At 42.9% G+C, this 16,306-nt stretch overlaps 1 protein-coding gene across 1 annotated transcript in view; it reads left to right on the top strand.

Moving 5' to 3' along the window:
* The first annotated feature begins 916 nt into the window (after positions 1–916).
* The window catches only part of LOC143764773 (transmembrane protein 238-like), a 94,986-nt gene continuing 79,596 nt past the window's right edge, over positions 917–16,306 (top strand). Inside the window, exon 1 of the mRNA XM_077250720.1 lies at positions 917–1,426. Within this exon, the coding sequence (XP_077106835.1) occupies positions 941–1,423 (483 nt within the window). The 5' untranslated portion in view covers positions 917–940 and the 3' untranslated portion in view covers positions 1,424–1,426. The remainder of the gene's footprint in view (positions 1,427–16,306) is intronic.

The raw sequence follows: 16,306 nt of genomic DNA on the forward strand, positions 1-16,306 counted from the left end.
TAGGTAAATACCCTGCAGTAAATGTTGGCATAGCTACCGCACTGCTGAGTACCGCTGAGCACCCCCTTCTACCAGCCTTGCATGAGACTCGCCTCATCACCCCACAGCGCCGCACCTCCGAACACCTTCTGTGATCCCACTCCATCACCGCCGCTGGTAAGCTGAATTTGGACAGTAAGATGGACCTCCATTTGACGCATGGAAAATTTTCCCTGTTTTCCTCCTGAAAATTTGAGGTGCATCATATGGTTCGGAGCGTCTTATAGTCTGAAAGATACAGTACAGGCAAGCAGCGTTCGCGGTCCATCACTCAAATGACGGCACATCGCTAGCACACACCCAATGTGGGCGGGCGCTAGCGATGCGTTCGCCATCACAGGCAATGGCTGCGTTAACGGACTATGTTACACCGCGTTATGCCGAGGTGTAACGTAGTCCGTTAAACGCGGTCACATAACGCAATGTGACCCTAGCCTACGTGTGGTTGTGAGTGTGAGAGACACTTTATCTATGTGCTGGGTATCCAATTTCAGAAAACATATACAGTGGTATATAACATATAACTATGTTTACATCACATATATTGTTTTTATTCTTTTAGCCATTTTTGTCAAAAATGATAATTATCTCCTGGCTGCAAAATGTTTGAAATGTGCAGAAACACGAGGCACCAAAATAGGTTAGAGTTTACTCATAGGAATAGATCAGGAAAAGTAAATAATGCTATTCATTTTTGTTTCTTTCTTTCCTTGTTTCAACAACAGTAAAGCAAACATTTACTTTGTCTTCCTGTGGAAAACTCTGAAGTGTTTTGTTTAAGCGTACCTGTAAAAGCAGGAACAGGTTAACAAAAAGGACAAAATGAAAACTGATCTCTTATACCTCCTCCTTTTCCTTCTGAAACCAGTCGGACAAGTTCTATTTTCTTTTTCAGAGTCTGATGTGGCTTGCTTCTTTGTGTCCACCCTCCCTGTGTTTACAGATTTTTCCAGATAGTAATTCAGGCAAAATGGCTTTAGAGCGCTGCCGACTTGCTCTTCTGTTTGCTATTTTGATGGATTTAATTGGACTAACTTCGCTGCTTGTTGGGATCTTTGCAGAACTGAAACTTAATAACCAAGATTACGGTGACTTGTTGATTTATACCGGAGCAATTCTTGTCTTTCTGAGTCTGATTGGCTGGATATTCTGGTATACAGGGAACATTGAAATATCATTGGAAGATTTGCAACAGGATTACGGTATCAAGGATGGTACCTTGGCCTCCTTAGCACGTAAAATTTCTCGTCATCTTTCTCACCGGGATGCCAACAATGGAAACAGAAAATGGCTTAATGTCAGACAAGAGGGAGCAGAAAAAGTGATCTCTCTACAGCTGTCAAAACCAAAAGTTTCTAAAATGGAACTCGAAGATAAATTTTAATTTGTGAGTATCTTGTTTTATAATGCCGTCTTTTCTTGTAAAATTTTAGATGTGAGTTTTTGACATTTAAGATGTTTGTGACATACTGTTTGTTTTATACACTGGAAGGAAAAATATAGAACATCTATGCTGTTGTAAGGTTGCACCAACTGTATTTAAAGCACCACTCCAGCATTTATTTTCTGTTTCAGTGCAGGAGTGGAGTCACTAATGTAATTTCCCTGATCCTGTCAGTCACTATTTTCAGCTCTTCTCTTCTTTTTCTTGTAACGGCAATTTCTGACTGAATGAAAATTAGAGGTAATGATCTCAAGCTTTCAATGCAAGTCTGTGAGACCCTCATACTGGCTCTCATAGATTTACATTGATCAGTGACTTCCGGATCACCAAGCAAACACTGGAGCTATCTGGCAAGTCACAAACTGCTGGAGACCAACAGGAGTGGGGCACGGAAAAAGCTGAAAATGGTGGCTGGTAAGTATGAGGGTATGTGCACACGTAGAATGGTCCACTGCGGATTGTTCCGCAGTGGACTTGATAAATCCGCAATGCAAAAGCACTGCTTTTTTCCTGAGGATTTATTGCGGATTTACCGCAGATTTACTGCGGTTTTTGTGCGGATTCCACTGCGGTTTTACACCTGCGGTTTTCTATTATGGAGCAGGTGTAAAACTGCTGCAGAATCTGCACAAAGGTTTGAAATTCTGCGGAATGTAAACCGCTGCGTTTCCGCTCGTTTTTTTCCGCAACATGCGCACTGCGGATTGCGTTTCCCATAGGTTTACATTGTACTGTAAACGCATGGGAAACTGCTGCGGATCCACAGCTGCGGAAACGCTGCGGATCCTAAGCAAAATCCGCAGCGTGTGAACATAGCCTGAGACTAGGGGCAAGAACTTTACATTAGCAGCACCACTCCTGTGCCTCAATAAAAAAGAGTGGTGCTTTAAGAATAGTTTTTGCAGTATCATTAAATGCGATTAAACAATGTATGCTGGAGGAATATCCATATTTTTTGCATACATGCGAAAATGACACATTTTCATCAGCATTTTGGAAAAGATTTTCATTAGTGTTTGGTCAGTTTGTCAGTTTTTATCTTCATTGTTCTACCAGTTTTTCTCATAGGCAAAAAAATACTGAATTAGGCTGTTTAGCTGTTCAAGTTTTCCATGTAGCTATAGATTTGGGGAGGTTTACGAGGACACAGATCAAATATAGACATGTCTGCTTTTTCTCTGTGTATGCTTAGGCCCAATTCAGTAAGAATGTAAGACATCGGTCTAGGATGCATACTTTGCTTCCCTCACCTGGTCTGCTAGGTTTTTTTGTGCTCCATGTCAGGTTTTGCAAGTAGCCCGGCATGCTCCCATACGTTTATTTCCTAGGCCTATGTAAGGCCCCCAAAGAAACACACCTGGCTCTCGGTAGTAAGACTTTCTAGTATGTCTTTTAGTATGTCTGTGCACAGTTCCCGTCCACAGTCTCCAAGATGCATGTGGTTTCCTGTCCCTAAGTTGTATGTCTGCAACTTTCAGTACCACTGCCAACTGGCTAGATTCTCCTGTTTCTCTTGTTACTTCGGAGTTATGTCTGCAACCTGTTCTCAGTCTTCAAGACGCCTTCTGCATTGCCTGTCAGTGCTTGAGTCACCAGTGTGTCTGCGGCCTTCAGTAAGTCTACAAGTTGCTAGCAGCCTTCAGTATCCCTATTAATGGTCTCCTGTCTGCTATTCATATTCTGCATGCCTTACCCACTTGCTGCTCTGACTTCCATGGTCCGCTTGCCCACCTGGACCTTGTGCTTAGATGAACCACCTCACCCGGGGAACCTGCATTATGTAACAGAATACTCTTGTATTGAAAATTCAACTAGAATAAAATGATCTAAATTCATTAATAGGCATGGGCCTCTTAAAAGGAACCTGTCAGCAGGACACAGACACAGGCACTATGTCATGATCCTATGGTAGCTTTTGGATTGACACGCCAGGGGTTAATTATTGTGGCCTCTTTCTGGATCTGGAAGGGCTGTTTATAGTCTTGGTTAGCTCGAATCCTTTCAGTTATACTCCAGGCCTCGACTGAGTTTGTGTTTGGTGTATTTGCGTGTTTGTGCCTTGTTCCTACTTTGTGAGATTATATTCTGTTTCTGGCCAGATCTGTCCCCCACATTGATCTTGCCTGTTGATTTGGTACTGTGTTGTTTGATTCTATGGTTTATTGACTCCGGCTTGATCCTTGACTACCCTTCTGTCTCTGTCCCTGGTTCCTGTATTGCCCGTTTGGTTTTCTGACTTCTGCCTGTACCGGTTTACCCATCCTTGTGTGTGCTTGTCGGCTTCCTCTCTTCTTACCTTTCCCATTAGTCTCTGTTGGATTCCGCTCAGCTATCCGGGAGCTCCCAGGCTGGCCCCGCCTTGGCCCCTTCCCCTGCGGTCACGTGCCACAGGTCCAGCGTGTCAGAGGTCAGGTTACCTCGTTCTCTGGGCACTGCCATCCACGTCCAGCATTGCAACATACCGGATGCATGTACTGTCTGCGACAGGTTGGTCACGTGGTACCTGACACACTGTCAGGTTGGCTTCATGAGCAATGTTTTGGGTTTCTTGACCATGGAGTGAATAACCTGTATGATGGACTCCTTGCTAGAGGTAGGTTGCATCTTACAAAACAGGAAAACACATATTTGGTAGACGCCTTCCTACACTCATCATGGGAGCTTTAAAGGGAACCTGTCACCAGGCTTGTGCTGAGTAACCTACAGGCAGTGTCAGGTTGGCACCGTTAGACTGATTAAAATGATACCTAGGTTGACGAAATATGTCTTGTGGTTGTTGTTTAATCTTTATTTTTAGTTTTCTGTTAATGTGATTCTCGTGCTTCGGGGCAGCCTGTGCGTGGGGCTTTATGTGGTGCTCTGGTTAGGTATTCATACTGATTGCTTATGACAGGTCACTGATCCCTCGGTGACCTGCCCCTATTTTACATGCTGAATAAAATATTATTGAAAAAAAAAGATCACATTCAGCAGACAGGCGCTGGCGGTAGTATGATCGCATATATAATATGCATTTAATTATTTTATCTAATGCTCAATAGATGACACCATCTTCCTAAAGAAAAAAAAATGTGAACACCAAAATGGCGCCGGCGGCTTCTGCGCAGTAGCATCTAACGGATCTCCAATAGATGCTACTAAGCAGGTGCCGCCAACACCAGCTTAGTGGAGACAATGTTTTTTTCCTTTAGCAAGATGGTGCCGGTAGTGCCTGAGCAGTAGCATCTATAGGTGATAGATTATACTGTGCAGGCATTGTTCGCAGGTTCTCTTTAACCCCTTCACAACATTGACCAATCCGCGACATTGGCGCGGAATTTACCCCCCACTCACAGCGCGACTTAGTTCAGTCATGTTTACTGAACAAGTTCTGTCAGTCACAGTGTGACGTAGTTCACTCACGTTTACTGAACAAGTAAGCTACATACATATTCTAGAATACCCGATGCGTTAGAATCGGGCCACCATCTAGTGATAAATGAAAATCCAAAAAGCAGTTATGCTATTGCACTTTTTTTTGCCATTTCACCGCAGTTTTTTCCTTTTTTTCCAGTACATGATATGGTAAAACCAATGGTGTTGTCCTGCAAAAAATAAGCCCTCACATGGCCTTATTGATGCAAAAGTAAAAAAAAATGGTTCTTGGAAGAAGGGGACCAAAAAACAGAAAGGCAAAAATGAGAAAGGGCTGCGTCGTGAAAGGGTTAATAAAATTTGCAACTTTTAGAACTGCAAAAAATTTACTCCTGTGGAGACTTCTGTATATATCTGTCATAATTTTACAGCACAAAGTTTACACTATAATAATAAGTTATTATTATTTATTTATATAGCACCATTAAATCCATTGGCTCTGTACATGAGAAGGAGTTACATCAAAATACAAATATCACCAGGGTCGGACTGGCCCACCGGGAGATCGGAGAATCCTCCGGTGGGCCCGCCCCCCAGAGGGTCCTCCCCCTCACCAGACTCCTGCTCTGTCCTGTATTTTAGCGCATTATGATTGCATGCACCCAGCAGTGAGTGTTATTCCATACCTGGTGCCGGCCGCCTGCACTGCACAGTAACATGTGATGTGAGGTGAGGGCTTTCTCATCACCTGCTGTGGCTTCTACTGATGTCTTGGCGCCGCTCTCTCAGCTGCGCAGTGCTCATGAGATCAATATAAGCAGCAGCAGCAGGTGATAGAAAGTAGGGTTGAGCGAAACGGATCGTTCATTTTCATAAGTCGCCGACTTTTGGCAAAGTCGGCGTATCATGAAACCCGACCCGATCCCTGTGTGGGGTCGGCCATGCGGTACGCGACTTTCGCGCCAAAGTCGCATTTCAATGACGCTAAAAGTGCCATTTCTCAGCCAATGAAGATGGACGCAGAGTGTGGGCAGCGTGATGACATAGATCTCAGTCCCCACCATCTTAGAGAAGGGCATTGCAGTGATTGGCTTGCTTTCTGCGGCGTCACAGGGGCTATAAAGGGGCGTTCCCTCCGACCGCCATCTTACTGCTGCTGATCTGAGCGTAGGGAGAGGTGCCGCTTCGTCAGAAGCAGGGATAGTGTTAGGCAGGGTACATTCACCCCCAAACCGCTTGTGCTGTAGCGATTTCCACTGTCCAACACCACCTTTTGTTTGCAGTACAGTGGAAGCTACATTTTTTTTTCCTCAGCGCTGTAGCTCATTGGGCTGCCCTAGAAGCCTCCCTGATTGCTTCGTTGCTGTGTGTGTACGCCGCTGTGCAAACCAACTGCTTTTTTCAAAGCACAAATCCTGTTGTTCCTTCCTTTCTGCACAGCTATCTTGTTTGTTTGTAAACACTTTTGTGTGCAGCAGTCCTTTTTATTGCTGCCTGCCATACTTTTCTGAGATTACTGCAGGGAGATAAAGATTGGCAAGTCTGCCTCAGTGCCAGTGCTGTGTGTGGCATCTGTCTCTCCTTGTGTGCCACCGAAAACCAATGTGTAATACTGGGCCATTTTTTTTTTGGTAAATTCTCCCTGTAAAAAAAATAATTAACAGTGGGAGATAAAGATTGGCAAGTCTGCCTCTGTGCCAGTGCTGTGTGTGGCATCTGTCTCTCCTTGTGTGCCACCAAAAACCAGTGTGTAATATTAGGCCCTTTTTTTTTTGGGTAAATTCTCCCTTTTTTCAAAGCACAAATCCTGTTGTTCCTTCCTTTCTGCACAGCTATCTTGTTTGTTTGTCCACACTTTTGTGTGCAGCAGTCCTTTTTATTGCTGCCTGCCATACTTTTCTGAGATTACTGCAGATGTGTGTGGCATCTGTCTCTCCTTGTGTGCCACCAAAAACCAGTGTGTAATATTGGGCCATTTTTTTGGGGGGGTAAATTCTCCCTGTAAAAAAAAAAAATAATAGTGGGAGATAAAGATTGGCAAGTCTGCCTCTGTGCCAGTCCTGTGTGTGGCATCTGTCTCTCCTTGTGTGCCACCGAAAACCAGTGTGTAATATTGGGCCCTTTTTTTGGGGGGTAAATTCTCCCTGTAAAAAAAAAAATGAATACTGGGAGATAAAGATTGGCAAGTCTGCCTCTGTGCCAGTCCTGTGTGTGGCATCTGTCTCTCCTTGTGTGCCACCGAAAACCAGTGTGTAATATTGGGCCATTTTTTTTTTTTGGTAAATTCTCCCTGTAAAAAAAAAATTTAATAGTGGGAGATAAAGATTGGCAAGTCTGCCTCTGTGCCAGTCCTGTGTGTGGCATCTGTCTCTCATTGTGTGCCACCGAAAACCAGTGTGTAATATTGGGCCCTTTTTTTTTGCAAATTCTCCCTGTAAAAAAAATAATTAATAGTGGGAGATAAAGATTGGCAAGTCTGCCTCTGTGCCAGTCCTGTGTGTGGCATCTGTCTCTCCTTGTGTGCCACCGAAAACCAGTGTGTAATATTGGGCCATTTTTTGGGGGGGTAAATTCTCCCTGTAAAAAAAATAATTAATAGTGGGAGATAAAGATTGGCAAGTCTGCCTCTGTGCCAGTGCTGTGTGTGGCATCTATCTCTCCTTGTGTGCCACTGAAAACCAGTGTGTAATCCTGGGCCATTTTTTTTTTTTGTTAATTCTCCCTGTAAAGAAAATAATTAATAGTGGGAGATAAAGATTGGCAAGTCTGCCTCTGTGCCAGCCCTGTGTGTGGCATTTGTCTCTCCATGTGTGCCACCGAAAACCACTGTGTAATATTGGGCCATTTTTTTTTTTGGTAAATTCTCCCTGTAAAAAAAATAATTAATAGTGGGAGATAAAGATTGGCAAGTCTGCCTCTGTGCCAGTGCTGTGTGTGGCATCTGTCTCTCATTGTGTGCCACCGAAAACCAGTGTGTCATATTGGGCCATTTTTTTTTTTTGGTAAATTCTCCCTGTAAAAAAAAAAATTAATAGTGGGAGATAAAGATTGGCAAGTCTGCCTCTGTGCCAATCCTGTGTGTGGCATCTGTCTCTCCTTGTGTGCCACCGAAAACCAGTGTGTAATATTGGGCCCTTGTTTTTTTGGTAAATTCTCCCTGTAAAAAAAATAATTAATAGTGGGAGATAAAGATTGGCAAGTCTGCCTCTGTGCCAGTCCTGTGTGTGGCATCTGTCGCTCCTTTTGTGCCACCGAAAACCAGTGTGTAATATTGGGCCATTTTTCGGGGGGGTAAATTCTCCCTGTAAAAAAAATAATTAATAGTGGGAGATAAAGATTGGCAAGTCTGCCTCTGTGCCAGTCCTGTGTGTGGCATCTGTCTCTCCTTGTGTGCCACCGAAAACCAGTGTGTAATATTGGGCCATTTTTTTTTTTGGTAAATTCTCCCTGTAAAATAATAATTAATAGTGGGAGATAAAGATTGGCAAGTCTGCCTCTGTGCCAGTGCTGTGTGTGGCATCTGTCTCTCATTGTGTGCCACCAAAAACCAGTGTGTAATATTGGGCCATTTTTTGGGGGGGTAAATTCTCCCTGTAAAAAAAATAATTAATAGTGGGAGATAAAGATTGGCAAGTCTGCCTCTGTGCCAGTGCTGTGTGTGGCATCTGTCTCTCATTGTGTGCCACCGAAAACCAGTGTGTAATATTGGGCCATTTTTTTGGGGGGGGGTAAATTCTCCCTGTAAAAAAAAAAAATAATAGTGGGAGATAAAGATTGGCAAGTCTGCCTCTGTGCCAGTGCTGTGTGTGGCATCTGTCTCTCCTTGTGTGCCACCGAAAACCAGTGTGTAATACTGGGCCATTTTCTTTTTTTTGGTAAATTCTCCCTGTAAAAAAAAAAAAATTAATAGTGGGAGCTAAAGATTGGCAAGTCTGCCTCTGTGCCAATCCTGTGTGTGGCATCTGTCTCTCCTTGTGTGCCACCGAAAACCAGTGTGTAATATTGGGCCCTTTTTTTTTTGGTAAATTCTCCCTGTAAAAAAAAATAATTAATAGTGGGAGATAAAGATTGGCAAGTCTGCCTCTGTGCCAGTCCTGTGTGTGGCATCTGTCGCTCCTTTTGTGCCACCGAAAACCAGTGTGTAATATTGGGCCATTTTTTGGGGGGGTAAATTCTCCCTGTAAAAAAAATAATTAATAGTGGGAGATAAAGATTGGCAAGTTTGCCTCTGTGCCAGTGCTGTGTGTGGTATCTGTCTCTCATTGTGTGCTACCAAAAACCAGTGTGTAATATTGGGCCATTTTTTTTTTTGGTAAATTCTCCCTGTAAAAAAAAAATTAATAGTGGGAGATAAAGATTGGCAAGTCTGCCTCTGTGCCAGTCCTGTGTGTGGCATGTGTCTCTCCTTGCGTGCCACCGAAAACCAGTGTGTAATATTGGGCCATTTTTTGGGGGGGTAAATTCTCCCTGTAAAAAAAATAATTAATAGTGGGAGATAAAGATTGGCAAGTCTGCCTCTGTGCCAGTCCTGTCTGTGGCATCTGTCTCTCCTTGTGTGCCACCGAAAACCAGTGTGTAATACTGGGCCATTTTCTTTTTTTTGGTAAATTCTCCCTGTAAAAAAAAAAAATTAATAGTGGGAGCTAAAGATTGGCAAGTCTGCCTCTGTGCCAATCCTGTGTGTGGCATCTGTCTCTCCTTGTGTGCCACCGAAAACCAGTGTGTAATATTGGGCCCTTTTTTTTTTGGTAAATTCTCCCTGTAAAAAAAAATAATTAATAGTGGGAGATAAAGATTGGCAAGTCTGCCTCTGTGCCAGTCCTGTGTGTGGCATCTGTCGCTCCTTTTGTGCCACCGAAAACCAGTGTGTAATATTGGGCCATTTTTTTGGGGGGTAAATTCTCCCTGTAAAAAAAATAATTAATAGTGGGAGATAAAGATTGGCAAGTTTGCCTCTGTGCCAGTGCTGTGTGTGGTATCTGTCTCTCATTGTGTGCTACCAAAAACCAGTGTGTAATATTGGGCCATTTTTTTTTTTGGTAAATTCTCCCTGTAAAAAAAAAATTAATAGTGGGAGATAAAGATTGGCAAGTCTGCCTCTGTGCCAGTCCTGTGTGTGGCATGTGTCTCTCCTTGCGTGCCACCGAAAACCAGTGTGTAATATTGGGCCATTTTTTTGGGGGGGTAAATTCTCCCTGTAAAAAAAATAATTAATAGTGGGAGATAAAGATTGGCAAGTCTGCCTCTGTGCCAGTGCTGTGTGTGGCATCTGTCTCTCATTGTGTGCCACCAAAAACCAGTGTGTAATATTGGGCCATTTTTTTGGGGGGTAAATTCTCCCTGTAAAAAAAATAATTAATAGTGGGAGATAAAGATTGGCAAGTCTGCCTCTGTGCCAGTGCTGTGTGTGGCATCTGTCTCTCATTGTGTGCCACCGAAAACCAGTGTGTAATATTGGGCCATTTTTTTGGGGGGGGGTAAATTCTCCCTGTAAAAAAAAAAATTAATAGTGGGAGATAAAGATTGGCATGTCTGCCTCTGTGCCAGTCCTGTGTGTGGCATCTGTCTCTCCTTGTGTGCCACCGAAAACCAGTGTGTAATAGTGGGCCTTTTTTTTTTTTTTTGGTAAATTCTCCCTGTAAAAAAAATAATTAATAGTGGGAGATAAAGATTGGCAAGTCTGCCTCTGTGCCAGTGCTGTGTGTGGCATCTGTCTCTCCTTGTGTGCCACCGAAAACCAGTGTGTAATACTGGGCCATTTTCTTTTTTTTGGTAAATTCTCCCTGTAAAAAAAATAACTAATAGTGGGAGATAAAGATTGGCAAGTGTGCCTCTGTGCCAGTCCTGTGTGTGGCATCTGTCTCTCCTTGTGTGCCACCGAAAACCAGTGTGTAATATTGGGCAATTTTTTGGGGGGGTAAATTCTCCCTGTAAAAAAAATAATTAATAGTGGGAGATAAAGATTGGCAAGTCTGCCTCTTTGCCAGTCCTGTGTGTGGCATCTGTCTCTCCTTGTGTGCCACCGAAAACCAGTGTGTAATATTGGGCCATTTTTTTGGGGTGTAAATTCTCCCTGTAAAAAAAATAATTAATAGTGGGAGATAAAGATTGGCAAGTCTGCCTCTGTGCCAGTGCTGTGTGTGGCATCTGTCTCTCCTTGTGTGCCACCGAAAACCAGTGTGTAATATTGGCCCATTTTTTTTTTTTGTAAATTCTCCCTGTAAAAAAAATAATTAATAGTGGGAGATAAAGATTGGCAAGTCTGCTTCTGTGCCAGTCCTGTGTGTGGCATCTGTCTCTCCTTGTGTGCCACCGAAAACCAGTGTGTAATATTGGCCCATTTTTTTTTTTGGGTAAATTCTCCCTGTAAAAAAAAAATTAATAGTGGGAAATAAAGATTGGCAAGTCTGCCTCTGTGTCAGTCCTGTGTTTGGCATCTGTCTCTCCTTGCGTGCCACCGAAAACCAGTGTGTAATATTGGGCCATTTTTTGGGGGGGTAAATTCTCCCTGTAAAAAAAATAATTAATAGTAGGAGATAAAGATTGGCAAGTCTGCCTCTGTGCCAGTCCTGTGTGTGGCATCTGTCTCTCCTTGTGTGCCACCGAAAACCAGTGTGTAATATTGGGCCATTTTTTGGGGGGGTAAATTCTCCCTGTAAAAAAAATAATTAATAGTGGGAGATAAAGATTGGCAAGTCTGCCTCTGTGCCAGCCCTGTGTGTGGCATTTGTCTCTCCTTGTGTGCCACCGAAAACCACTGTGTAATATTGGGCCATTTTTTTTTTTTGGTAAATTCTCCCTGTAAAAAAAATAATTAATAGTGGGAGATAAAGATTGGCAAGTTTGCCTCTGTGCCAGCCCTGTGTGTGGCATTTGTCTCTCCTTGTGTGCCACCGAAAACCACTGTGTAATATTGGGCCATTTTTTTTTTGGTAAATTCTCCCTGTAAAAAAAATAATTAATAGTGGGAGATAAAGATTGGCAAGTCTGCCTCTGTGCCAGTGCTGTGTGTGGCATCTGTCTCTCCTTGTGTGCCACCGAAAACCAGTGTGTAATATTGGGCCATTTTTTGGGGGGGTAAATTCTCCCTGTAAAAAAAATAATTAATAGTGGGAGATAAAGATTGGCAAGTCTGCCTCTGTGCCAGCCCTGTGTGTGGCATTTGTCTCTCCTTGTGTGCCACCGAAAACCACTGTGTAATATTGGGCCATTTTTTTTTTTTGGTAAATTCTCCCTGTAAAAAAAATAATTAATAGTGGGAGATAAAGATTGGCAAGTTTGCCTCTGTGCCAGCCCTGTGTGTGGCATTTGTCTCTCCTTGTGTGCCACCGAAAACCACTGTGTAATATTGCGCCATTTTTTTTTTGGTAAACTCTCCCTGTAAAAAAAATAATTAATAGTGGGAGATAAAGATTGGCAAGTCTGCCTCTGTGCCAGTGCTGTGAGTGGAATCTTGTCTCTCATTGTGTGCCACCGAAAACCAGTGTGTAATATTGGGCCATTTTTTTGGGGGGGTAAATTCTCCCTTTAAAAAAAAAATGAATAGTGGGAGATAAAGGTTGGCAAGTATGCCTCTGTGCCAGTCCTGTGTGTGGCATCTGTCTCTCCTTGTGTGCCACCGAAAACCAGTGTGTAATATTGGGCAATTTTTTTGGGGGGTAAATTCTCCCTGTAAAAAAAATAATTAATAGTGGGAGATAAAGATTGGCAAGTCTGCCTCTGTGCCAGTGCTGTGTGTGGCATCTGTCTCTCCTTGTGTGCCACCGAAAACCAGTGTGTAATATTGGCCCATTTTTTTTTTTTTGGTAAATTCTCCCTGTAAAAAAAATAATTAATAGTGGGAGATAAAGATTGGCAAGTCTGCCTCTGTGCCAGTCCTGTGTGTGGCATCTGTCTCTCCTTGTGTGCCACCGAAAACCAGTGTGTAATATTGGCCCATTTTTTTGGGGGGGGGTAAATTCTCCCTGTAAAAAAAAAATTAATTGTAGGAGATAAAGATTGGCAAGTCTGCCTCTGTGCCAGTCCTGCGTTTGGCATCTGTCTCTCCTTGCGTGCCACCGAAAACCAGTGTGTAATATTGGGCCATTTTTTTGGGGGGTAAATTCTCCCTGTAAAAAAAATAATTAATAGTGGGAGATAAAGATTGGCAAGTCTGCCTCTGTGCCAGTCCTGTCTGTGGCATCTGTCTCTCCTTGTGTGCCACCGAAAACCAGTGTGTAATATTGGGCCATTTTTTTTTTTGGTAAATTCTCCCTGTAAAAAAAATAATTAATAGTGGGAGATAAAGATTGGCAAGTCTGCCTCTGTGCCAGTGCTGTGTGTGGCATCTGTCTCTCATTGTGTGCCACCAAAAACCAGTGTGTAATATTGGGCCATTTTTGGGGGGGGTAAATTCTCCCTGTAAAAAAAATAATTAATAGTGGGAGATAAAGATTGGCAAGTCTGCCTCTGTGCCAGTGCTGTGGGCGGCATCTGTCTCTCATTGTGTGCCACCAAAAACCAGTGTGTAATATTGGGCCATTTTTTTTGGGGGGGGTAAATTCTCCCTGTAAAAAAAAAAATTAATAGTGGGAGATAAAGATTGGCAAGTCTGCCTCTGTGCCAGTCCTGTGTGTGGCATCTGTCTCTCCTTGTGTGCCACCGAAAACCAGTGTGTAATAGTGGGCCTTTTTTTATTTTTTTGGTAAATTCTCCCTGTAAAAAAAATAATTAATAGTGGGAGATAAAGATTGGCAAGTCTGCCTCTGTGCCAGTGCTGTGTGTGGCATCTGTCTCTCCTTGTGTGCCACCGAAAACCAGTGTGTAATACTGGGCCATTTTCTTTTTTTTGGTAAATTCTCCCTGTAAAAAAAATAACTAATAGTGGGAGATAAAGATTGGCAAGTGTGCCTCTGTGCCAGTCCTGTGTGTGGCATCTGTCTCTCCTTGTGTGCCACCGAAAACCAGTGTGTAATATTGGGCAATTTTTTGGGGGGGTAAATTCTCCCTGTAAAAAAAATAATTAATAGTGGGAGATAAAGATTGGCAAGTCTGCCTCTGTGCCAGTCCTGTGTGTGGCATCTGTCTCTCCTTGTGTGCCACCGAAAACCAGTGTGTAATATTGGGCAATTTTTTGGGGGTGTAAATTCTCCCTGTAAAAAAAATAATTAATAGTGGGAGATAAAGATTGGCACGTCTGCCTCTGTGCCAGTGCTGTGTGTGGCATCTGTCTCTCCTTGTGTGCCACCGAAAACCAGTGTGTAATATTGGCCCATTTTTTTTTTTTTGTAAATTCTCCCTGTAAAAAAAATAATTAATAGTGGGAGATAAAGATTGGCAAGTCTGCTTCTGTGCCAGTCCTGTGTGTGGCATCTGTCTCTCCTTGTGTGCCACCGAAAACCAGTGTGTAATATTGGCCCATTTTTTTTTTTTTGGTAAATTCTCCCTGTAAAAAAATAATTAATAGTGGGAGATAAAGATTGGCAAGTCTGCCTCTGTGTCAGTCCTGTGTTTGGCATCTGTCTCTCCTTGCGTGCCACCGAAAACCAGTGTGTAATATTGGGCCATTTTTTTGGGGGGTAAATTCTCCCTGTAAAAAAAATAATTAATAGTAGGAGATAAAGATTGGCAAGTCTGCCTCTGTGCCAGTCCTGTGTGTGGCATCTGTCTCTCCTTGTGTGCCACCGAAAACCAGTGTGTAATATTGGGCCATTTTTTTGGGGGGTAAATGCTCCCTGTAAAAAAAATAATTAATAGTGGGAGATAAAGATTGGCAAGTCTGCCTCTGTGCCAGCCCTGTGTGTGGCATTTGTCTCTCCTTGTGTGCCACCGAAAACCACTGTGTAATATTGGGCCATTTTTTTTTTTTGGTAAATTCTCCCTGTAAAAAAAATAATTAATAGTGGGAGATAAAGATTGGCAAGTTTGCCTCTGTGCCAGCCCTGTGTGTGGCATTTGTCTCTCCTTGTGTGCCACCGAAAACCACTGTGTAATATTGGGCCATTTTTTTTGGGTAAATTCTCCCTGTAAAAAAAATAATTAATAGTGGGAGATAAAGATTGGCAAGTCTGCCTCTGTGCCAGTGCTGTGAGTGGCATCTTGTCTCTCATTGTGTGCCACCGAAAACCAGTGTGTAATATTGGGCCATTTTTTTGGGGGGGTAAATTCTCCCTTTAAAAAAAAAATGAATAGTGGGAGATAAAGGTTGGCAAGTCTGCCTCTGTGCCAGTCCTGTGTGTGGCATCTGTCTCTCCTTGTGTGCCACCGAAAACCAGTGTGTAATATTGGGCAATTTTTTTGGGGGGTAAATTCTCCCTGTAAAAAAAATAATTAATAGTGGGAGATAAAGATTGGCAAGTCTGCCTCTGTGTCAGTGCTGTGTGTGGCATCTGTCTCTCCTTGTGTGCCACCGAAAACCAGTGTGTAATATTGGCCCATTTTTTTTTTTTTGGTAAATTCTCCCTGTAAAAAAAATAATTAATAGTGGGAGATAAAGATTGGCAAGTCTGCCTCTGTGCCAGTCCTGTGTGTGGCATCTGTCTCTCCTTGTGTGCCACCGAAAACCAGTGTGTAATATTGGCCCATTTTTTTTGGGGGGGGGTAAATTCTCCCTGTAAAAAAAAAATTAATAGTAGGAGATAAAGATTGGCAAGTCTGCCTCTGTGCCAGTCCTGCGTTTGGCATCTGTCTCTCCTTGCGTGCCACCGAAAACCAGTGTGTAATATTGGGCCATTTTTTGGGGGGGTAAATTCTCCCTGTAAAAAAAATAATTAATAGTGGGAGATAAAGATTGGCAAGTCTGCCTCTGTGCCAGTCCTGTCTGTGGCATCTGTCTCTCCTTGTGTGCCACCGAAAACCAGTGTGTAATATTGGGCCATTTTTTTTTTTGGTAAATTCTCCCTGTAAAAAAAATAATTAATAGTGGGAGATAAAGATTGGCAAGTCTGCCTCTGTGCCAGTGATGTGTGTGGCATCTGTCTCTCATTGTGTGCCACCAAAAACCAGTGTGTAATATTGGGCCATTTTTTTGGGGGTAAATTCTCCCTGTAAAAAAAATAATTAATAGTGGGAGATAAAGATTGACAAGTCTGCCTCTGTGCCAGTGCCAGTGCTGTGTGTGGCATCTGTCTCTCATTGTGTGCCACCAAAATTCAGTGTGTAATATTGGGCCATTTTTTTTGGGGGGGGGTAAATTCTCCCTGTAAAAAAAAAAATAATAGTGGGAGATAAAGATTGGCAAGTCTGCCTCTGTGCCAGTCCTGTGTGTGGCATCTGTCTCTCCTTGTGTGCCACCGAAAACCAGTGTGTAATATTGGGCCTTTTTTTTTTTTTTTTTTTTGTAAATTCTCCCTGTAAAAAAAATAATTAATAGTGGGAGATAAAGATTGGCAAGTCTGCCTCTGTGCCAGTGCTGTGTGTGGCATCTGTCTCTCCTTGTGTGCCACCGAAAACCAGTGTGTAATACTGGGCCATTTTCTTTTTTTTGGTAAA

This window comes from Ranitomeya variabilis, chromosome 4 (genome assembly GCF_051348905.1).
Source record: "Ranitomeya variabilis isolate aRanVar5 chromosome 4, aRanVar5.hap1, whole genome shotgun sequence".
In the NCBI taxonomy this organism is placed as follows: Eukaryota; Metazoa; Chordata; class Amphibia; order Anura; family Dendrobatidae; genus Ranitomeya; species Ranitomeya variabilis.